At 42.8% G+C, this 24,195-nt stretch overlaps 1 protein-coding gene across 1 annotated transcript in view; it reads left to right on the forward strand.

Annotated features, from left to right (window-relative positions):
• The first annotated feature begins 5,566 nt into the window (after positions 1-5,566).
• The window catches only part of CLASP1 (cytoplasmic linker associated protein 1), a 171,868-nt gene continuing 153,239 nt past the window's right edge, over positions 5,567-24,195 (forward strand). The window contains exon 1 of the mRNA XM_082484322.1: positions 5,567-5,809. Coding sequence (XP_082340448.1) covers positions 5,615-5,809 — 195 coding nt within the window. The 5' untranslated portion in view covers positions 5,567-5,614. The remainder of the gene's footprint in view (positions 5,810-24,195) is intronic.

Consider the following 24,195-nt stretch of genomic DNA (forward strand, 5'->3'; position numbering starts at 1 on the left):
TGCAATATTCCTGGGCACTAAAGAAACATTATTGCCTAGTTATGGAGACAGGTGAACAAAAGGGAGAGCCCATCTGTCAATTGCTGGGTGGGTATCTCCTGCAAACTGCCTTTGGCTCTAGAAGAAGGTTGCTTTCTTCTTCAAGTAGGACACTTGATGTTTTACTTACCACCTCATTGTCTCGGAGGGTTTGAACAACTAAGAATACTCTGAGCTTACAGACTGTCAGTACAGCTGCTTTGTCCACTGCTACTTGCACATGGAGAGGAGAGTAGGTTTGAGTGCTTAGTGAGTGTCATACTTTGTAAAGGCCTGATACCAAATTCCCTCTGGCCAGGGGTTAGCTGTACTGGTTGAAACAAAAATGGAGGAGAAGGAGTGGACAAAGGGCTGAGAAATTCCACCCTTTGTGCAGAGCTGCAGTTTGATGCTGCCTTGCTGATGAGATCTCCACCTAATATTTGCAGGACGTGATTTCTAGGTGCTGTTCTAATTGCTCTGAACTTCTTGCCCAAGGGGGCTCAGCTACCAAACCCAGCAGGTAAGTATTTACACTGCCCACCTTCCGTTAGTGGTGAACTACTGCGGGTTTGATGCCTGGTAGCTTTTATACTTGCAAAATTGCCGCATTTGGCTAGGGTGGAGATCTTGTTGTGGAAAGTCAAGATTCAAGGAAATGTCTGTCTAATGTACCTTGAACTAATTTTAAACTGAAGTTTGCATGCAGTTAAGTCCTGAAACCTGTGAAGAAGGAGGCTTGTTGGTACAACTGTGTTGCTGTGTTATTTCTACAACTGGTGGGCTAAGCTAACCACGTACTTAAAAAAAAAAAAAAAACCAAAAACAAGGCACCAAAGAAGTGTTGTCATTTTTGCAGGTTGTTTACAAGTTAAGTTTACTGTCTGGGAGTAGGTACAGAGGTACCTTCAGGAAGGTGACTAGAAAGGCCTGGTTATTTAGTGGCACTGGCTCTTCCCTACAGTGATCATAAGCTTGCAGAGAGACAAAATATTGCTGCCACTTATGTTTTGAGTTAGCTGTGTTAGAACAGTTGACTGGGGAGGTTATGGACTGCACTGGTTACTTGGCAAATGAAGATGGTGGTTAAACATGACAAAGATAACTCAGCCTTAGGACTAGAGCAGAAGAGAGTGGGGCATAATTTTTCAAGTTGAATAGCTATGTTGGAAGTATAGACAAGCCCCCAGGAGAGTAGTATTGCATTCTTTACATGCTTCAGGTTTCCTTCCTCATTGCAGGAGGAAGAAGATTTAAAGTTTCCTGTAAAGTTATCCTAAGATAATTTCTTACTTGAGAATTGCAAATAATGGAGTTTCACTCAGTCTGAGGTCAGTGGAGCTTTCCTAAACACTGAAAAAAGTTCACTGGATTATCTACCCAGTTTAATGTTGCCACAGCATCTTAGGTAACAAGTATTTCCTTATTACTATTTGGATTGACTTATTCTACGTGCTGAGCCAGTTGCTTTGTTGTGAATTGTACTGGCTTTTGTGGTGGTAGTATCTAGGCTGAGTAACTTTGGGCTGTTCAGTCTTCGTCAGCTTTCTCTTTTAAACTCAACCTTTTGAGCTCCAAGCTGGCATTAAACTTAAACCTCTCTAGTGGTTTTCTGTTGGATTGCTCTTGATGGAAAATGTAGGTGTTGCTGACAGAGGCTTTTACTTAGGACATAGTTTTGATGGCTTATTAGTGAAAGAGGAAACTTTATCTTTGCAGTGATAGAGTTGGGATGGTGAGGAGAATAGTTTTTTCTCTTGGATTATCTTGTCTATATGCTGACATTATGTCAGATGTAGCATAGCTTGTCTCCCCTAGCCCAAACTGCAAGCCTAGGAGGAGGATTGATGGAAAGCCTTGCTTTGGAGCCTATAGTCGCAACCCTTCTCAAAACTTGGAGGAGCTGTGGCACTTGAGTTGTTAGTTTTGACTTCTGCATGACTGTGCTTCTGTGGGAAGAGATGGTACTCAAAATCCTACTCCTAAATTGTTTGTATCTTGTAACATTGGCTACCCAAAACCCATGGCATTTAAATTCTTCAGGAACAGAAGTGGACCACTGGGGCAGAGAGTGGCTTTGTGTCTTCCGAAGCTTGTTATGTTGGGAGCATCTGCCCAGTTGATTTCAAACTTCATCGGATATAGCAACCATATGCTTCATTGCCTGGGAGGTTCATTTTTTGTCAGCTTGGGTCTTGGTTTTCTCAGGTGGTATTTCTTCCACTTCCTTCTGTGTGGAAGAGGGGGAGTCAACAGACTGCCTATTGTTTGGAAAAACTTTTTTTTAGTTAAAAAAAGTGCAACTTAAACACCTATTGACTAGTAGATAGAAGCCAGCTTGAGCCTTTCTTCTTGGCTTACTTTACTGTTTTCCCCAGGATTCAAAGGTATTTCTGGCTCTTCTTACCTGTATGCGTTTGGTGGTGGTGCCATAATGCATAGTGGATCTTCTTTAGGCTACAGTCCACAAGATTACGACATAAATCTGTTCTTCTATAGTGCACCATAATTTTTACCCTATGCCTTCCTTCACATGTTTAAGAAAATGAAGAACTTGGAGAGAAATTTGTTTATATTAGTTTTCTTAAAAGATTGTTTCTATGCCTGTAGGCAGAGGCTTACAAACTCTTAAATGAAAACCACCTAGAAGAAAGACTTGAAACTTTGAATGTTCCTTTCTCATGGCAGGATGGCCAGCTAATGGTTTCTTGGATGTGTTGAGACTTGTCTATGTGTGAAGTTAATAAAAAATGGCTATTCTGTGGTAACTAAGTCATTCACACCCTCCTGTAATCTGAATTTTCAAGTTTAAGCAAGTTCCACATTTCCATTTTAAAAGCAATTTAAAAAATTAATTTTAAAAGCACCACGTTCTATCCAGTTTAACAGAAGAGTCCCCTTTTGAACATGTTCACAGCTTCTGGAGTCCAGAAGCAAACCACACAGCTAACTTGAAAGGTTTCAGCTAGAACATGGTTGCTGCTAGATATTACTTTCGTGCCCCTTCTCTGGTAGCTCTCTGCTAGCAAGGTATCCAGTGAAATGCTGCCCGACTGTGTGAAAACCCTTCTGTTAGATGCTTAGAGACTCCTGTGTGTAATACTGTCTCACATAACTGGAGTGCCTGCAGCAAGGAGCAAGACCGGCCCATGCTAGAGGGCAGGGCAGGGGCCAATATTCAAAGGTATAGACAGGGAAACTCAGAGGAAAACTTCTGCTGTGCTTTTATGATTGCTTGAAGCAGCCCTGTTCTTTTGCCTGTGCTGCCATAGGTAGTTGGAACCATGTCATAGTACATTTTGGGTCGAGGACAGGAAAGTTCAGAGCACTGCTTTCAGAGTTGGTGCTAAACTGAAACAAGCAAGAAACTGTAGCTTCAATGAGAAAAGGCATGGCTTTCCTCTAGTTTGGAGCCAATATAGAAAGTAAAAAGGAGTTTCTTTAAGGGTATTGATTGAGGTCTTGTTGACAGTTTTAGAATTTGAAGTCAAATCAGTCTTGGAAGTGACTTGAAGCAAAATGGTGAGAGTTTGGTATGTTCCTAGATGGTTCAGGTTGGGGTAGTGGTCACAAGCAGTAAGCTGTTGTGGCACTAACGTAAATCCCTAGGTGCTGTGTGTGCAGTTGCAGCTAATGCTCTGGAGGGTGAGGTTTTGCTGGTGAGGAAGGAGTTTAGTCTACAGGCACACACAATCCCTTCTGGCTGATGATAGGATTTACCAGGCAGCTGGCTGAGGTGAGTCCCTGGATGTACAAAACCAGTTTTGATCACTGTCAGCCAGCAGGGGTTTAAACTGGCTGCCTGGAGCAGAGGGACCTGCTCTCTGGTGACTCCTCCTGCCTGATGATTAAGCAGTGCAGCCAGTGCGGGCAGCTGGGACATGTCTGGCAGCCCTTGTAGGGTTAGGGAAACTCCATCTAGTGCTGCCACTAGATGCTGTGTTTGGTATTGGTAAGATGTGGCAGTTTGTAAGTCTGGCCAAGGAGGATGGAGGTGAGATAATTAACTGAAATAGTCTGCTGTGTAAGGTGTGCTTTTGTTTCCAGGCTGGGGTTCTTGTGTGCACCTTATCTGCTGCCAGATCCACGTTGTTTTATCAAGACTTTTGTGAAGGCCTTATTTGCTCAAACAGAAGGTATTTAGATTTGCTGCCCCAGTGCTTCCAATTAGTGAACTTGTGCCTCCAGCTTCCTTCCAGTTGTTTATTGAACCAGGTGTCTGCTCCACAGCCTCTTCCCTTGCTCTGAGCTTGACCTGCTTTCCTCATGCTGGCGGAAAAAGTAGGGCAGATTTCTAGCTTTAGATATTATTAGACAGGAAACAAAAAGACACTCTGGATTTTTATCACCTTCTCCCAAAATAGCTACGCTGTGATGAGGGAGTGCTTCAGGAAGCAGTATGGTGATACTGGGAGCCCTGGCCTGTATGTGGGAGGGTGGAGGACAGGCTCTGGGGTCTGTTACCTGGCTGCCTGGAAGGATTTGTTTGGCTGCAGATGGAGGGACAAATAAAAAAAGCTGTAGCTGAGTCCCTAATGAAGTCCTTGGACAGGAGTGGTTCTAGGATTGGGGAACATAACCAAACCCCAGACATAGCTACTCTTTTTAGGCACAAGCCAAAAGCTTACTTCTCAGGTGATCCTGTGCCTCTGAGCGGTAGCAAAGTTTGGCCCAGTCTTGTGAATTGCCTTGGTTCTTGGGGCACCACAGGCACTCTTGATTGAACAGCACTTACACTGTTGCATGAGGCCAGTGTTGTTTCCTGGGCATGTGCAGTTGGGGTATAACAGGACTTAGCCTGGAAACAGCTTGAGCACCTAGTTTTCAAAAATGGCTTTTTTTACAGTCCTGGAGCCCACTGTTAGTGCTGTACCTTGCCAGCCAGCTGATGGCATTGATTGCTGAAGGCCAACAGTCAAAACAGGATCCAGACCTCTTCCTGCTTTCACTTCTTAAGGCAGATGTGCTTCCCTGGTGACCTGCTTGAGGATTTTGTCTCTACCTTTGTGGGTGGATGGTGACGGTGGTAGTTGCAATAATATTGATTACTAATCAGCTCTTACTTAAGCCCTAGATTTACTGTCTCTAAAGCTTCTGGGGAACTGATGGGTAACTGCTGTTGTAAAGAATAACCAAAGGTTTTTGTCCTGACCTACCTTGTCTGATTCCTTAAAATAGAACAATGCTGCACATACCCAGCTTATCACAGCTTCGCAGCTGTATATGAATAACCTATTTTGTGACATGCTTTCAATCTTTTTTTTTTGCTCCAGTCTTAATTTAACCTATAATACTGTTCTTTTTCATTTCTTTCAGAATGGACTGCTGAATTGGGAATTATTGCAGACTCAACAGTACAGCACAGCTCGTTGCTTCATCTATTACTAGTTATTTAAATTGGACTTTTAATATCCTGCCAGCTGCTGTTCACACACACATGGTGCATTGTTGCCATTCTCAGAATTGCATCTTTGAAACCCAGACCCTCAGTAACCTTCATCGAACAAAGAGGCGACCTCCTGCATACGTTTATAGAGGGATTTTTCGGACCTGCTGCCCTCTAGCTTTCTGGCTGGTGCTGTATTTCTAAGACACTATGGAGCCCAGTATGGAGTACTGCTTAGCACAGGTGCTGCAGAAGGATGTTGGAAAGAGACTTCAGGTTGGCCAGGAATTGATAGATTACTTCTCAGATAAGCAGAAGTCAACTGATCTTGAACACGATCAGACTATGCTGGATAAAATGGTTGATGGACTGGCCACTTCTTGGGTGAATTCCAGCAATTACAAGGTAAGTTTTGTCAGATGGAATATGGTCACAGTCTCAATGTCAAGTGCCACTTGATCTAAGTGAAAGTTGTATTGTAGACTTTATTAGAAAGTCTGTACTTTACTGTACTGTAAGCTGATAATTATGCTGAATTGACCATTCTTGACACATTTCTTCATAGTTGATGGCTGATACTGAGGACAAAATGCAGTAAGAATTCAGTAAATGGGGTTTTAATAAATTGATTTACATTTGGTGTTCTTACTGTGTGATATCCTGGTTTCTTTGTGTATCTTGTTAGCTGGTGGCATGCTTTGATCATCCCAGTAGTTAGTGATGTTGGCTTCCTGCCATATTAAAACAAGTTTATAAAACTGCAAAAAGAAGATATATACAGCAGTATTTTTCACTGTCGTGAAATCTTGCTGGGCTTTTTTTTCCCATTTTCTGTGGGCAACTTAAGTACAATTGATATACTTAGCTCAGGAAAGGTAGTGTTTGTTTATGTATGTACGTTCTGTTGAATTTGACAGTGTTGCACTGAGTTGGTAGGACATGGAACTCCACCACCTTGTTATCCCTGTCGTGTTGCTTCATCTCCCTACAGGTCTTAGTGAGAAAGTCCTACCACTCCTATGTACTGTGGAGCGGGGAGGGGTTCTCAGCTGTGACTTGGAAAACTCCTGTCCTGGTCCTTTCATGAGGCACTCTGACAAGTCTAATAGCATGCTTAAACTGTTGTATGGGATATAATAGGAGACTTTGTTCCTTTCTGATAAGTCCAGACAAATCTGAGAGTTTGAGTTCCTAGAGAGCTGAGCCTGAAGCTAATTAACTGAGTGTTGTACTGGAGTTCTTTCCTGTAAAAGTGAAGGAGAGACTAGCTGTGTAGGTTGCAAGTGCTCTGGAGCTGAACATCTTCAGAGCAATGTACACTATTTCTAACAGAAATTTTGACTGAGATGTGGTTGTGAGATTGCAGTGTATTGGTCAATATGTTCTGCACAACTGCATTTTTTTCTTTTCATTTTTGTCAACAAGCAGCTGTGGTAGAAGCTGTTTGGTGTGTAGGAACAAAAAAAAACCTAAATCAACAAACCACCAAAGACAATAGGGCATCCATTCTGGCCGAGCATGTGAAGAAATCTTAGTTTGCTATCATTAACAAGTAGCATACATATAATTTTCTGAGAGCATTGCATGTTCTTATTCCCCCTTTTTATTGCTAACTTGCTTTCTCTTAGACTTCCATGATTCTCAGTGGAAAGGTAACCCAAGTACAGTAAATGTGAAGTTGTTACAAAATATGCTGTTTGCATGGATTTTATGAAGTGATGTGGATTGCAGAGCTATGCAGTACTTTGCACTTCCAGCATCATGCTTAGCTTGCAGAATTTCTTTAAGGATAACTTGTTCTCTTTCCCCCTTCCCAGTCTTTTGTCTGCTGAACTACAGACTTAAAATATTCACTGTTATTCATTCTCTAGTAATAAACTGGTGGCACTTCTGTACTGCAATGACTCTGTTCAAGAGCTCATGCTGCTGAGCTGATTGTTCATTAACGTGTGTGTTCTATAGATAGCATTTGCTGTGTTTAATAAGTTTTAGTAAGCATAACAGAGGCATGCCTCGGATGTCTGGAGGATGTTTTCTCAGTGATTGAGTATAATAGAGGCTGTGAAACCTTTGAGTGGGGCAAGCTGAAGATCTGGAGGTTAATGATGTAGTGAGGTCTGCTTCAGTATCCAACCAAGGCTTAGTGCATCATCACATGCCAGTCTCGTCCTTTTGTTTTAGTGCCTGCATCTGTGGTGGTGTTGCCTTTCTTCTTGACTGCTTGTGGTGTAGGGGTTCACAAGCTCAGCTCTCTGGTGTGAGGGAGAACAGGGTAGCTGGTGTCATCTGATCCAGTTCATGGATTAGTGTAACAACCCTGGGAGTGAAAGGCCAAGCATCGCTGCTCTAGAATAGCCATCTGGAGAGCTAAACTGCAGTTGTTTTGGTCATGGTTGAAAAAGGTATTATATTTGTAGTCTGTTTCTCTGCTCAACTTGCTCCTTTCATTTGAAAAAGTATCAGCTTAAAATGAAGATTGAGATCATCTATGTGATCTGAAATTTTCTGACACTGCAGTGATGAAGTGTGTGCTCTCAGACTTAGACTGAGTTTGAATATCAGCCTCATTATCTTGGGAGAGCATCCAGTTGATTCATGGCTCCTGCCTGTCTAGGACTCTCTTAACTAAACACTTGCGCTTGTGTTATCACTGGGGAAACATCAGCAAACCAAAGAGAAGTGACATCTCTGAGGCACTCCAGTTCAGGTGAAGAGGAGTCTCAATTGATGGTGAAATTACTATGCCTTTACAGGGAAGGCTCAAGCTGTCTGTCTCTCTTGTGTGCATACAAGTTTGAGCTTTCTAAGTCATGACCATCATTGATGTCCTAGACTTTGGTGGTTTTTGTACGTTGTTTCTATTTTAACCTGACAGTATTTTGTGAAGTCCTTGACTTTATCACTGGATTGGAGACAATACAATGTTCTCTTGCAAGTGATGCAGCAAAAAAGCAATGATGGGGGCAAGAGATGTTTCTCTTTTCCTTGGTGCTGTCCAAGTCTGTAAAAACATGATGTGTGAAACAGACGTAACACACTTCTGACAGCACTCAGAACTCTGAAACTCTTCTAACAAATGCCCTTTTAACCTGGTCACTGATCCCAGCTTTCATAACAGGCCTCTCTGCCTTAGGTACAGAAGGCACTTGGATAGTTCAGGATGCTTCTCAAGTCAAGGAAACATGAGGGTTGTTACATGAAGCAAGGCACTGAGGTCCCGTGCAAGGTCATTTGTGTATCTGTGCTTGGCCAGGAGTGTGCTTGAACTGCATCCAACAGGCACTGCCTGGCCTGTGTTTTCCCAGCAGTACTTATAGATAGGTTGAAGACAGAAGAATGGTGTGGAGTGAAAAGACGAATTCTCCTTGAGAGTTCTTACTCTTCTCTGGAGCTCAGTTACTTAGAGCAGACAGCCTATGTTTTCATGGGCACTAGGAGTTGTGGGGTATATTAGCGAGGTTGGGCTGGGGAAGGTATTGTAGGATGCTGCAGACCAAACAGGAATCTTGCCTCTGTTTGTTTCTTCATGTGCTTTTTCTTCATCTGTGCTGTTTCAGAATGGTGGTTCTGCTTGACTCCATGTCTTCCCCTGCTAAGCAATAAAGAGGGAGCTATTTTGCAGAGCCTTGAATACCTGAACAGTAACGAAGGCCTGCACTGAGCTGTCTGGCTTGAGACGTGAGGCATAACAACGCAGCAGTGTCAGGGGCTTCAGCATGTCATCTCGGCTTCACAATCATATAGCAAGGGGAGAGAACTGAAATCATCAGTAATTCCTTGGTGAACAATCTCACTTTGAGCTGCTTGTGGCAGTATTTTGTAATGCTGCTGTTAAGTGTGCAGACCTTCTGATTCATCCGTGGCCAATGTGCCTTGCTCAGTACCCAGACTATGATGTGCCATTGATGTTTCATTTCAAGGTGTAGCGGAAGGGAATATGTCCAGGATCTTAAAGTAGTTTTCTACCAGCCTGATATTCTTAGAGGGGAACTGAGGGTGCTTGGCAGTGATCTTCTCTTGCCTGCTTCTCCTTAATAGGAGAGTGTTGTACTGTTTCCTCCGTCTAGCAGTGGGGATGAGGTCTCTTGCACCTTCCTCTTCCTTGTGTTGTGTGCCATCTGTGCTGTTGGAACTGAGGTTTACACTGGAAGTAGTCCTTGGTTGGTATTGCTGGTTTGTTTTTGACTATCAACACCCAAGAGTGAATTTAGCTTAAAGATTTGGTTGTGACAAAGTCTTTAAGCCGGTCAGGGTCCATCAAATTGAAGAGAGGTTCTACTCAATGTTTTCTCGTGTTGCAGAGTGGTAGTAGAGGCCAGTTTGAAGTAAAACTGCACATAGGTTTTGCAGTAAGGAACTGGATGAAACTTTGTGAGTTTTTTTCCCTGCACTTTGGCAGGTAGTGACTTTTTGGCGCTGCACTACTCTCGCTGCACAGGCTATGCTTGCCAAGGAGAGCATCTTGCCCTTGCATGGGGTGATCCCTTTGCCCCAGAGCAGCTTGATCTGTGTGAGGCTCTGTGCCCAGCAACTTGCAGGGCTGGGCTTTGCCTATGAAAGGGGACTTAGGAACTCTGATGGTTAACAGACCCAGGTGGCTGAGGACAGTTCTACTTGTGAAGCCTCCTGGCTGTGCTGGTAGACCCAGTCTGTCAGGGTAAGAGCTATGCAGGGTTGTGTATGGAGGTTCATTTGTGTTCATGTGGGCAGGACCGCAGATTTGATTTTGTTGATTTTGATACTTACAGAGACCTCATACTCTTTAAAAAAAAAAGCATGGTGAGATGTTACAGAGAAATTTTTTTATATGGTAAAATATTGCAGGGAAATTTTATTTCCCCTGACAAAACTCCTAATAGTGTTAGAGAAAGCAGCCTTCCATTCTGATCTGTGTCTGAATATCGCGCATTACAAGAGCATGCTTCACTGAGCTGAAGAGAAATAAAACATACATAAATTAGCTGGCTTTCTTAAACTGTGTATTGAATATTTTTTTTCGGCTTCTGTAATTGAGGGGTAGAACAGATGGTGCAGGCTTAGTTTAAAGTGGCATCCATTAGAATTACTTAAGCTGATGAATGGTTGTTCACTATAAGCATACATTTGTTCTCTATACTATGTTTATTTTGGTTGAAATTCGGTGGAAGAAATCCTGATTTAAGAAATAATTATCATGCATGGTTATGGGTTGATATGATAATTTGGTAAGTGTGTTTGAGTATTTAATGCACAGGGGGAAAAAAAGACTTCACCATCTGGGGAAGAAAAAAGGGACTTGTAAAGGGTTTCCAAGCAGCTGCTGTTAGCTGGTGAGTTTTGGGATGCTGAGGGATGCATGAGGATCAGTAATGTATACATTCATTTAGCAGTTTCATCCCTGAAAACCTTTTTACCATGAAGCTGTAGTTGCTAATAAAAATGAATTAGATTAGTTTTGATGCCCAAAAGATATGAGAAATGGACTATGGAGGAAGACTGATCTTGAGATTTGGACTTGTGAGTAGAGCCTATTCCTTGTGTATGCCAATGTTGCAAAAGGTATCTTGGCAAAAATGGCCTCTGACTCCTCATATGTGGAGACAAGCTATTTTAGGAAGGGCTAACGGCTCATTGGGCTTGAACTGAATTTGTAGAGTGTGCCTGGTCCTTGATTTTTAGGCTGCTGTGCTGGTATGCTTCTAATAAGTGGCTTTTCCTGTCTTAAAACTCTGCTCTTTCCTAAGTTTGGCTCCAGGATATCCAGTTTCCTGTAGGTGTTATGTTGTTAATTCCCAGTCCAGATGATCATTCATTTTTTTTTTTCTGTGCCTCTCTCTGCGCCTGCCTTTCCAACAGTTACCGCTGCGTACAGTATTTTAATCAGATTATGGTGCAGCTCTTATCTATTTGGTATCAGGAGGATGGAGAGTGCCATAGAGGATGCAGTGCAGAATAGGGGATCTGTAGCAGCTGGGCTAGATCAAATTTAATACTGGCTTCAGTTCTCCTTATTCAGGACAGGAAAAAATGGACTGCGGTAGCAAGTCAGCATTTAGAGTTTTACTGTCGCTTTTTCTTAACACTTAAAAGGTAATAATAAGTGGTTGTAGCAGGAAGGGTTGTCTCCTTCCAGCTGGTGTGGGAAGAACTGGAGTAGTAGTACTTAGTGTTTTATATATAATGTGAATGTGCTGCTGGTTGCATAAAACAAAGTTTGTGAGCCTGAGTGTACCAGACACAGTTGTTTACCAAGGTATTATGAAATCCAATACAAACGGTGAAAACCTACAAGATCCCAAGGGATCATGAAGAGCGGAGTCCCAATGTTGAAATAAATAGGACAGAAGTTTGTTTCCATAGTGGCACAAACAAGGTCTGTCTAACTTGGTATCCTATCTCTTGGTGGCTGGTAGCGGATGGTGAGAGATGAGAAGAAAAATGGGATGCAAAATAAATGTATCCCTTGCATATCCTTCTGGCTTGTAGAGATTTGAGCCTCTGATTTTGCTTTCTGGCCAGATTAATATAACATTCCCATAGGGTTTTAGTGCTGGGACTGGCTCACAGCAAGAGTGTTGTTTATGTTTGTGTTTTTTTTTTTTTTTTTACAGCCATTTTCTCTTAAGTGCTTGGTAGTGTGGCTGCCTCAGCACTAGCAAGGCCAAACATGCTCTTGGCTGGGGCTGAGAGTGGTCAACACACAACAGACTGAACCATTGTCGTTACTAAATTGGGAGGATAAAGCTATTCCTTTAATGCTGGTGTACTGTTTCAGTTGCAGCACTTCAGTGCTTGTTGCTAGGGTTTATTCAGAGGTCTAATGCAGTTCACTAGTTCTCGGGAAACCTTGGGTGTATTACTTGACTGCAGGCTGAGGGTCACAGCTGATGCATCAGTGGAAAAGACAGATTATTGGGGATTTATTTCCGTGGGGATAAGGGTGTACTAATGCTATTGTACAGCTCGTTGTTGGGCCCTTCTGTGGCATGTGTTGAACAGTTCTAGTTGCCCGCCTGCAAGGAAGGAATTCAAGCTCGAACAGGTGCAGGGAAGGGCTAGTGTGGTGTTTAGGGGATTGGAGAGCCTGGGTGACCAGAGGAGATTAAAAGTTTCACTTGTTTAGTTTACAGTATGAAGGTTGAGAGGGAATAGGACTGCTGTCTATAAATACATCAGAGGGGTGAACATCAGGGAGGGGAAAAACTATTAGAGCTAAAGGGCAAGGTTAGCGCAAGAACGAATGGGTATAAACTGGCTTGTGAGTAAATTTAGGCTGGATGTGGGATGAAAGTTGCCTGCAGCAAGAACATTGAGGGAATGGAAAACTCTTGAAGAGGAATAGATAAGGACAAGACATCTATTTGGTTTCAGGAGAGCTCTTGTGATGATTTTGAATAGTTTTTATACAATATAGAATAACAGGATTATTGCACAGTGATAGGGAAAGTTCATTTCAGTCCTTTGTATGATAGAACAGGTATAATAGTGTGCCTGATACTGCTCTATCACTGAATAAACACAAATATTTTTATTTGTATTACATATTATTACATATTATTACATATTATACAATTTATTACAAGTATTCTGGTTTTGGTCTTGAGAAATCCCGAAGTGACTTACAGTTCCTGCTGTGCTTGAGGATCACGTGCCTGTTATCTCTGGATTAGAATTAGCAGTCACTCTTATGCATGTGTGATCCAGCTCCCGTCGAGTTTAGTAGGTGGTGGGGTGAGTTGGGGAGAATCCTTGCTTTCTCTGGTGTGGTGGCTGTTGCCTGAGGATCATTGCCTGAACTGGAGGCTAGTTGCAGTGGTGGGTTTACTGACATCTTTATTTTTGGCAAGCTTGGTGATATGAGCAGAGACACTAAATGGTTCAGTGGAGTTTTGTTGTCTTCTTGATGTTGAAGGAAATATTAATCAGCCCCTAGGGTCCCACACCAGCACCAGCTTCACCTGCCTGTTAGTTTTTCAGCTAAAAGTACATGCACTCTTCCATGTCTTTGTGGGAATATTCCTTGAAGTCGTCTTGAAAGCTTTTCTTGTTTTACACTTTGAACTTGAGCATGAAAAGTCACCTAGTGACAGTCCCCCTGACAGTGGGATCTAGTTGCCGCTGGCTTTGCCTAGCTTTAATTAAGTTATTTTGTAAGCAAAGAAGTTTTATGAAGACTCATTTCCCTTGGCTTTTTCTATGTAGATTTACTGGTGTCTAATGCTGTAGTTTTCCTCATGCTGAAGTCTTGCTTAATGGGACCTCTTTTGCTTGGTTACTATATTTGTAAGAGCATAATATCTTTGGGATCTCTATTTTCTCTACCACATTTGGTTGAAGTTTGTCAAAATCAGTTAAAGAATCCAGAAATTATGGGGAGAGGGAAGAATACATGAATGATGAACAATGTAACAATTTGTTCCTTAAAAATCAAACTGAATAATACCTGATGGGTAGTAATAAAGATATATTTATTTCTTTCATCCTGGCACATTTTTTTCAACCTTCTAACGTGTCCTTAGCATTAAGTGCACCTATGTTAGTCTTTGGAGGACCAGTCCACTAGACTAGGTAGTGTAGTGGGAGGGATACTTTCTGATATGCAGTTCTGGCTCTGGCAGCCCTCTTTTGGCAGCAGTTGCATTTTGAGAATGAAAGGTAAGATTTCCTGTATGGTAGGAGGATCAGCTCGTAGGATCACAGGATAATTTGGTCCTCGCAGGCTGATTTAGTTCCATCTACCATATTACTGTTTACAGTCAAAGCCTTAAAACATGTTTCTTTCTTGGAAACTTGTTTCTTACTTGGTTTTCTAACAAAATTTACTTGTACGTAAGTGGTACGTGTCCCACTGTTAGAAGTGCCTGCATGAATCGACTCCCGTCTAAGTGCTTTTGGGATGCCAGTGATGACAGCGTAACAGTTTGGGTTTGTTTTAAAGATACGCGAGGTGACTAAGATGAGCCACCCAAGGTACCAGTGACAGTCTGGTTGGGGCGCAGCACAGTTGGATTTGTCCTGCTGTTTGGCTCGCTCAGAGCTCTGGGTTTCTGATGGCCAGGCTGTGCTATGTGTGAGTTTGTATAAAGCTACCTTGTGTTATATCCCATGTGTCATCTCCTCTGTGGCCATATCATTAAGTGGAGGAGGGAAGGTGTGGAACACACTGGAGACATGAAGTCTCTGCTTTTCTCCAAGTGAATGTTACCTCCCACGAATTGTTCATTACTTTCTTCCTAGATCAGATCTTTTTTTTTTTTAAACTAGACAAAACCTGCTATGTTCCTCATTTGGTGTTGCTTTTGTGCCAACTACAAAACTTTAAAACAAAGCAACATTTGAGTATTCAAGAATCGGAGCAAAGAGTCCCAGTTATCAGAGCGTAGAAAGCAAGATAATTTTTTATAGTGTGGCTGGGAGTTTAGCCAGAGGAAAGAATGTGTAGGATTGGGCCCTGAATTAAGTGTGAGGAAGAAAATTTTCATGCCTAGCAATGCTTTTTCATCTCTAAAAGTAGCTCTTTTTTGAGATAAGTTTGTGGGAACAAAGAGCAACTAGGTAGTAGAGCCCCATCCTGCTGTACCCTTGTGGCTGGCTCTGCTCAGACAGGCAGGATGTGCGCGCAAGTGCGAAGGCTGGCAGGATGTCTTTGGGTACCTGGAAGCATTGCAGGGTTAACTGTGGTGTTACCACCCTGCTATGCTAAGAGCATTCATGCCTGTCTGCTGCTGGTTGAGAGCCTGATAGCAAGCAGAAGAGCCAGAGTTGTTTTGAAGTTGCACTGTTTGAGTAATATCTGTATTTATTGTGAATTGTATGTTAGAAACCAGCTCTTTCTGCTAATTGTCTTAGTTCTGTGTGTGTCCGTTAATGAAATATAGTTCTAAAAGATAGTATTTTTGCCTTGTATTGTCATGACTCTCCATTTGACTAATATCAAGTGGCATAGTCATAATGGATCTAATTGGAAGTCTTACCGCAAGTGGAGGCATCGCTGCTTATGCAGTGATGTGGAACAAATGTCTGCTTTTAACAGTTTAGGAGAACTTAATGTCTGACTATTGGGAGCTTAAATAAAGGGGATGCTATTTAAAGCTGAATGTTACAGGCTTTTACTGATGTGCACCCAGCACCGAAGTTATCTGATGGAGGCAGACCTGTTAAGAACCCAACTTCTGTAATTCCTTTATAAATGTAGACAACTCTAGATTTCACCTTGAATAAGAAAGTGTACTTGAGTTTTGGAGGGAGTCCTGTTCGCTCATAGCTGATGGAGTCCGTCCTGTTGCACCAACTTATTTATCTCACTACTCCTCAATAAACAATGTATCTGTGCATGTTCTTAAATCTGTTTAGAGTGCTGTGGACAGAATGAACCTTGGGCAGATGCTGGTGTACACCCCTAGCTTTTCTAAGTTAAGACCCTGGAGAAGATACTTGGGTACCTTGTTTAATTCTGAGACATAAAGAAGAGCACTGCAGTGTTGTATCCTGAGGAGTGAAGGGTGCCACAGATGTCCTGCTGTTATGTGCATGGATGAACTGTTGATGTCCAAAAGGAATTTTTCTTGCAATGATTGGATGTTGTATGGAAAGCTGAAACTGCACATAAGCTTTAGGAGGTACCTGCTCTTACAGATTGGATTATTTGTTTTTCTTTTGTCTGTCTGGCTAAAGTTTTTCTTCCAGGCCTGCATAGGTGGCTCTCCTAGTAGTTTAGTGTCCACATCTTCTGTCCCTTCTGGTCTTTGGAACGTTGTTACCTGTTTAATGTTGCTGGACTGTGAATAAGTCTTCGTGTGGAAGACTCCTTCAGCTGCAGTCCTCATCAAGATCTGAGCTTTCTTGTTGCCTTTAAAGAGCTCTGCTTTTTTCTTCATGTTACTCAGGTCCCATTCTCACCATGCAATTTCATCTGTTTCCTTCTGGATTTTCCTGTTCTAGTAAGATAGCTTACAATTAATGACAAGTTTTTCCCAAGCAGGAGGGCATGTGTGGAGAAAAGTGCAGTGGTTCTTGTTTGAAAACTTGCAGCTAGAGGTGGTGTGATGGGAACTGGCACACCAGAAGAATGGGAAGGCAAGAGCTGACATCTCAGGCCAAACGACAGTGCTTTGAAGGTAGAGAGATGAAAACTTCAATGTGCAGAACTGGTAGAGAGGGATGGGCGTGTGAAAAGCATCATCCTAGCCAAGTTACCAGGGTAAGACAATTCCTTCTACAGCAGTAGTGATATAAATGGGGCGGAAGTGGAATATTTGGGAAAGCTGGAAGGGAAAGGATGTGTAACAGCAGAAAGGTGAGCTGTTGAGAATCACATGAGAACTTTAACTGTTTAGGACAAATGAGAGAGGCTGGATTTTAGGTCTTCATGAAATACTGCTAGGTTAGAGACATAATAAAGTTGCAAAGTATCCTTCAAGTTCCTAGGCAGGGAGAAGTTTTATTTGAGTATTAGGTACTAACACGGTCTTTTCTCAGCTGTTTGCCCTTCACTGTGCTATCACTGAGGTACCTGGGGCTGATGGGTGTCTTACAGGCATCTGTCAGAGAGTTCTCTGGTGGCCATTTTCAGGAGGAAGTAGTGCATGGGAATTGTAGCAGAAGACTGTGCTGGACAGACACTTCAGAACAAGACCTGATCACTTTTCTAGGTGGTAGTTCTGATTCAAAACTCAAGTCATGTGAAAGGCAGTGTGAAGGTGGCTTGTTGACTTTTTTGTCTATGGAAAGCAGGTTTCTCATGACGTAGTAGTGAAGTCATCTAGGTCATGTGTATCTCGTGGCTTCCCCAGTCCTTTCAGCTAATGTAAAGGAGGGAAATGAGATGCAGGGAAAGTTGATTTAGAGAGGAGAGCCAGGATGAATTGCTGGAATATGTACTAGATACTCTGTGCAGGTACTCCAGACTTCCACGTGTTATGCGTTTTCTGTTTTTAACTAGAATCCATGTTTATCATAATTGTTTTGCAAGAGTCCATTTTATGATAATTCTGAGATCGTTGGTCCAACATCAATATAATTCTGTTGGACCAGGCATGAAGGAATGGCTGGGGTGGTCCTGCTGATTTCATGCTCCTAGCCAAAGGGGCTCATTTGGTACTGCTTCAGCCCTCAGACACTGCTGAGCAAATCTGTGCTTTGAATGTATGAGACATTCATTGAGAAAGAGTGGGGAGCTGTGTAAGTGGCCATGTCTCAAATAACCAGTTGTGCAGATGGGGTAATGCTGGCAGTTGAGAAGGTCTAGGTAAAGGCCTCTGGGGAATCTGAGCCGGTGTGCATGAGCTGGGAGCTTGGAGAAGGGAGCTGCTGATCTGAGGAAAGATGGGGCTGCGGGGAAGGATGTGGGTGGGATAGACTCTGCTTTCCCTGTGGGGAGGTGTCCAGTGGTGAGTGTCATGTGGCAATCAACTGAGAGGAGCAGAGGGGGAGGACAGGTTCTGGTATGCCTCTTTTAATTGGGTTGAGGTAAGCACAGGCAAAGAGAAGATGCTGAAGGCAGGACTTAGAGATGGTGTTCATCAGGGTGGGAGGTGAGCCAGGAAGAACTTCTGGGAGGCCAAGGAGATGACTTGAGCCTGTTAATCTTCCTTCTGTTTACTTCACTGTTATCAGCAGTTGTAGGTGACTGGCATCTTCAAGCTGGGAGAGTGGAAATGAAATGTGTTACTGGGGGTTGCCTTCTGGGGATCAGAAAGGCACTTGTGATAAGTGAGAGCAGCAGTTCTGATAAGGGAATGTATGCCAGAAAATGGCACTGCAGCCAAACTTGGCTGAGCAGCAACTAAAACAAAAATGCTATAAGAGCTGCTTTCTTTTAATCAGGAAAGGTGTGGTAGGGTTGGGACAATGGGAAATCTGGTACTTAATTAACAGCCAGGTCCTGCTGCCATTAAAGTCAGGCAAACTCAAATTGACCCCACCTGTTGCAATGTGCTGCTTAAAGCATGCCCATGTGCAGGCTCTCTGGAGATGGGATGTAATTTTGGATAAACACCACAGCTAATTTTGGAAAGATCTGTGGTGTGTGTGTGTGTGGTTTTTTTTTTTTTTTTTTTTTAGTTTTAACTCTTTAAATGCTTGTAATAACATCTATGCCTGTGTTACTTGTATGCATGTTGTTAAGGACTGATTGGTTCCCAGTGACAGGACGAGGGGTCATGGGCACAAGTTAGAACACAGGAAGTTCCGTTCAAATACGCGGAAACATTTCCTTACGGTGAGGATGCCAGAGCACTGGCACAGGCTGCCCAGGGAGGTTGTGGAGTCCCCTTCCCTGGAGATTTTCAAGACCCGCCTGGATGCAGTCCTGAGTAATGTGCTCTAGGCAATCCTGCTTTAGCAGGGGAGTTGGACTAGATGATCTCTAGAGGTCCCTTCCAACTCTGAAAATTCCGTGATTTACGTTTGAATTTTGTTTTTTATGGATTTTTTTTTTTTTTTCTGGGAGACATTCCTCTGAGGCTGACTTTTAATAATAGGTAACCAGGAGGGTAACTAATCTTGTTTACTCTTTTGTTATAGAAGTCAGAGTATGTGATTGAGACTTACGCTTTTCCCACTCCCCCTAAATGAAGCTTTTGAATCTGTACTTCTTTGTGATAGTTTTGGTGGTTTTAAAGTGAAAACACATTGGTTCTCTTAACGTGCTAATTTTTTATAGTCAGTTAAATGTGATTTTGTATCAAATTTTGGCTTCTGTGCCAGTTAGTGCACAATTGCATGAATGTGGCATCTTTGAAAGATGCTGTTTTGTATAAAGCTTTTACAAAATAGAAGATAGAAAAAGAAATTCTTGGGCTTTTGTTTCGCCACAGGAGTTGATACAAGAGCAACCCAATCTCTCTGGTTGTTTGCAGTCTGGCTGGTGTGCACCACTTTCCCACCTGTGGTCTCTGGGGTATGTGGAACTCAGATTATTGTTTAGGGAGCTCTAAAGGATAACTTGAAGGAAGTGAGGCTGTTGCCTATGGGCTTACATTTGCTCTCTAGAGCAAATCCACATCCTTACTAGAAAGTATGTAGGCGCCTATACATTTTGGAAGCTTAAACTATTGCATGTGAATGTTGGGGTGGGAGGGTCCTTTTTCAGCAAATGAGAAAAATGCATTTCTGCATTTTATGGTGGTGTATGCAATGTTTGCAACAACAACAAAAAATGTTAGAATTCTTAGTTCTGGTCATCTTCCTTTATTTGATTTGATGGTCTTGAATCAGATTAAGCCCTAATGCTGTTCCAGAAGCAACACTTTATTCACAGAAAATAATTGGTGCAGGAGGAACCGGTTGGGATTTCATGAACTGTATTACATAGGATATCAGATTAACTGACCTAATGAGCCCCTTCTGCCTTAAAATCTGTTAATGGTGGAAATAATGTAGGGTAAAGAGATCATGGTCTTTGCTGGCTGTGTTCTTTAAAATAATGTAGCTTGAAGATACAGAGATAGTGCTGTTTTCAGTCAGTTTTTTTCCTCTCTTGTCCTTGCTGTTTCCTTTGCCCTTCCTAGATCAGTGGTGTGAGAAGGATGTTCCCTCTGCTTCCAGACAGTGCTTGTTTTGACATCTTGTATTCTGCTCCTGGTTATTTTGGAGGAAATTTAAAATCTCATTTGACTTGAATAGAATCATTATAGGTATAAATGTCTGTGAGGAGAGCAGCTGACTAACCAACATTAAAAGCTGAATTATGATTTGGAATTAAGGCTCCAGTCATGAAGGGGTGTCCTTGTGGAGTACATTATTTGTTTGGATCGATGCTGGGTGATCAGTCAGGGGGGTTGTGTCATCCTATTTGTAAGGGTTGCTGTTCTGTAGTAGATAGAAGAGCTGAGAATGAGGTGTTTGGAAGAGCCCATCAGTAGATACTTGGTTGTCTGAGTACCTGCAGTAGAGTTCAGATTTTTGCAAGAAATTGAGGTGCATCCTGTTCCTCTGAATTGAGGGTTGAGGCTTGGTAGGGAGGGAGGTAAAGATTGAACCCAGGTAAGTCTGAGAGGGGACCTTTGCCACACGATCATCTTCTTTCTCCCTGACAGGTTCAGTGTTTGTGGATGACACACTTGAGCTGCATATGGATATTGTTTTCATCTTTTTGCCTGTCTCTTTAGAGTCTCTGCTGTTCAGTGCTCATTTTGGGAACAGTTGCATCCCTGTGAGATGGATCTTATTTTTTCCTTTTATCTGGCATCAAAAGATTAAAAGGAAACTTGAAAAGAAGCATACTGTCTTCATTTGACTTGCACAGCTAATTTTCTCTTTAATGCAGTGAGCTCCAACTTTCTGCTGAAAGCAAGTTTGTGCACATGCAGCAGGAGTCTGCAAGGGGAGAGTTGGGGGAGATAAATGTTCTGGTCCAGGGGAGGTGTGGATCTCCTATTTTTTGATGTTCTTTTGTTAGTAATGAGCAGTGAGTGATGTCTGCACTATGGACAGTTGAGCCTCACATGTTAGTCATTATGTAATTTTCTATGCCTGGTGGGTCTTGGACTGTGATGGCCCATGCCTTGGGTAGTGCCTTCTTTCAGTAGGGGCCATATTTGTCTAGAATATTTGGGTTGGTGCATTTAGTGGACTCTGTCAATGCAGATAATGCTATGTGATGCCCGAAGTCTAAAGCCTTTGCTAGAACTAATCTATGTATAAAACTTCCTGGAAGTCCTTCTTGTTAGGAGGAACCCACTGCTTCTCCCCTGATCTTACAAGCTCTGTTTTAGAAATATTTAATGCATGTTTTTCCCTACATATACTGTAAATATTTGGTTTGGAGATTCACTGCTCTTCTGATTGGGATAGTTAGTGATACATGTATCCTGAAAGTCTTTGATGCTAGATCAAAAGAAAATAAAATTAATTTGGAAGATGAGATTAATATAAATTTTTTAAATTCTGTAGTGCTTTTCATGCAAAAGGTTCTGGAATTATTTTTCAGACCAACAAAATGGCTAAACACATCATTGAAGCATGCTGCTTTTACCTGCTTGAAAAAATGGCACAAATGTGTTGCTTTCTGTCAAGGGAAATGGATTGCTTTAAATATTGATGCTGTGTTCCTTAGTCACCAGGCATTAAGGCAGAGGTTGTATTTAGTTCCTAGTTCACAGATAAAGTAGCAAAGCAATCCTACAGGGGAAATTTGGCAATGGGCTACTGAATTTTTATACTCTTTGACCTCTGAACTAGTCGCTGCGCTGCCAGTGAAGTGCAGAGTAGGTCTGGAAACTTGGCTCACAGCACATCTAGTGGGGCTTCCAAAAGAGGAGTGGGAGGATGACTTTCCTCACTGACAACTCTTACCTCCTGGCTGTGCTGAGAGTAGGCTCCATTGAGCCCTGCTGAGCTTCGTCCCTGTTTCAGTTGTGCTGGTCCTGATGGCCATGTGTTCCCATGGCAGGCAGGTGCCATGAGCCTATGGGAGCTGGGTTCCTGCCTGATGTCCTTCCTCCCTTTACAAGCAGGAGCTTGTTCTGATTCTTGCTGGTAGCCAGAACAGTCCTTGGCCCTCATATACAACATTCTCCAAATTATGTTAGCAGAAGGTCTCTTTAATTAAAAGCAAACAAACAAAACAAAACCAGCCAAACAAACAACAACAAAAAACCAAAACAAAACCCCAGAAAACTCCAAACTGACCACCAAGGCTAGGCAGGAGGTAAGACTATGCTTCTCTCCTGCTTCCTTTGACTTGACAAGTTTTATTTCCCACTCAATACTTCTGGAGCTACAGAAATCAGACCTTGTGAGACTTGGATAGAAAGCGGTGCAGGGTACTTGCAGTGTACCCTGCCTGCCTTCTGCCCTTTGAATGGAAAAGAAACTGCCCTGAAGATGGAAGAGTTTTTGGCAAAACAGTAGTAGAGAGGTTCTTCTTTGCTATTTCCTGTTTCATGTGGGGAAGTTCTTCCTTCTTTCTTCTCCCCTGTTTTCTTCATCAGCAGTTGCATTGGGTAGCTTGGCTCCTGGGGCACATTGCTGTTGCTCTGTCTGTACTCTGCCCACCACAGCTCTGGCAGCCCAAAGCTTTCGCTTACCAGACTGGTTTGGAGCTTCTTTGGCTTGCTGTGATGTGAGTGAACACAAAAGCCTGGTGTGCAGTATTGTCACCTCTGTTTGGAGGGAGAGGGGGAGAGGTACTGAACCAGTGTTTGGAAAATGCTTGTACCAGACATGGTGGGAGGGAGCCCTCCTCTGTCTGTGTGACTGAAGTAGGCTGGCAGGCAAGGTGACTCCGTAGCGGAAAGGAAATCCCTGGTTGTTTTTCACACTCTTCATTTTCTGCCTTATGTTTCTATGAAGCTGTAAGTCACTCCCAAAAGAATGGAGGCTGCTCCACAAATTGCTGCTGAGGATTCCTCACTGTGTAGAAGAGAGGCTGGGTGGTTTGCTTGCTGTCCTTGCCCCATTAGATATAAGAACATGATTAAACTATTGCAGGTGGGTTTTGTGTGTGCCTGAAGATTACAATTACAAGTTAGAGACCATCTGTCTGGGTTGCTGAACTGTGACCAACTGAGTGGGAACTGGGTTTCTGCTGGTGGAAAGGTTTGCTGGGAGAGCAGGTGCCTTCTTTGCAGGGGTTAGCTCCAGGGGAAAAGGTGTTTTCTCTCTTGCTTGTATGTGCAGGTGCTCTAGCTAATGCCACATGCAGATGCTTCTCGTTCCACGTTAATGATGCCTTGTACCCCCGGGTCTCGTGTTTAAAGAAGGGAAAAGTGTATTGGCAGGATTCAGTTGCTGGGACTGGTCTATTTGCCCAGTTCCTAAATCCACCACAGCGAATTCACTCAGGAGCTGCGGGAAGGGCTTAGTTGCTGCTGAGCTGGTGGCCTTATCAGCATTTAATTGCAAGTATGCGTCTGTATTTGGGCTCTTGGGAAGTGACTGGAGGGCAGAGCCTTGCCATTCTCCCTTTCCTGAACATGCTGCATAGACTAAGTTTGAAAGAAGAAAACTTCTCTTGCAGATCCCTGTTAGCCAACTAGTGCTGCTCCCAGCCTGGCCTATGAAGGAACTGTGTGGATTTTATTTCACGTGAATAAGAGGGAGAGTGATAGTGAAGAGGAGTTAATACTGAAGAGCCTGCCATTGACTTAGCTTGCAGCAACCCCTTCTCCCTCCTTTGGTTGCTGAGGCTCTGAAACAGAGGTGATAATGACAAATCGAGGTTTGCAAACCACAGGTCTGCACCACAACCAAGCTTTTCTGTGTAGGCAGTCAGAATAGCAGCCCAGTGTATTTGCAGGGTGGCTCATGAGATGAAGTTTTAGGTACCTTAGACTTTTTTTGATTGTTTCTGTCCTGCTTGTGGTGTTTGCAGGCGAACAGGCAGTGCAGCTCCTGCCTGTAGGAGGTTGTGCCCTGTGTTAGAGGAAGCAAGAGGAGACAGTTCCAGCAGCAGTGCAGAGCGACCTGCTTGGAAGTTTCTTGCCCATTTTGTTCATCTGTGTTCAGGGGAAAGCTCTGGAGAAAATCTGTTGGAGCATTGAGAGACTGCGTATGACCTTTTAAGAAACCTTAACCATGAGCTAGAGCATTTTTTCCTGTGGTTTTAAGATGAATAGGCATTGCAATAATGTGATACAAGTACTATGTGTTAATGTATATGACTAGCCTGTGGTAACTAGTGTGCTTTGGAGGTCTCTGCCTTTGGACAATGTGAGAAAGCTTCCTAGCATAGACCTCACCTTGGGGTTGCATTCAATGGTGGATCTTAATTACATAGAGGGAAGACACTTCCCATATTGTAAAGTTTGGGAAATTGTACAAATTCCTTTTTTGACACACTTTCCCACAATTTAATTTAAACTTGTCCC

This window comes from Vanellus vanellus (assembly GCF_965231255.1).
Source record: "Vanellus vanellus genome assembly, chromosome: 5".
In the NCBI taxonomy this organism is placed as follows: domain Eukaryota; kingdom Metazoa; phylum Chordata; class Aves; order Charadriiformes; family Charadriidae; genus Vanellus; species Vanellus vanellus.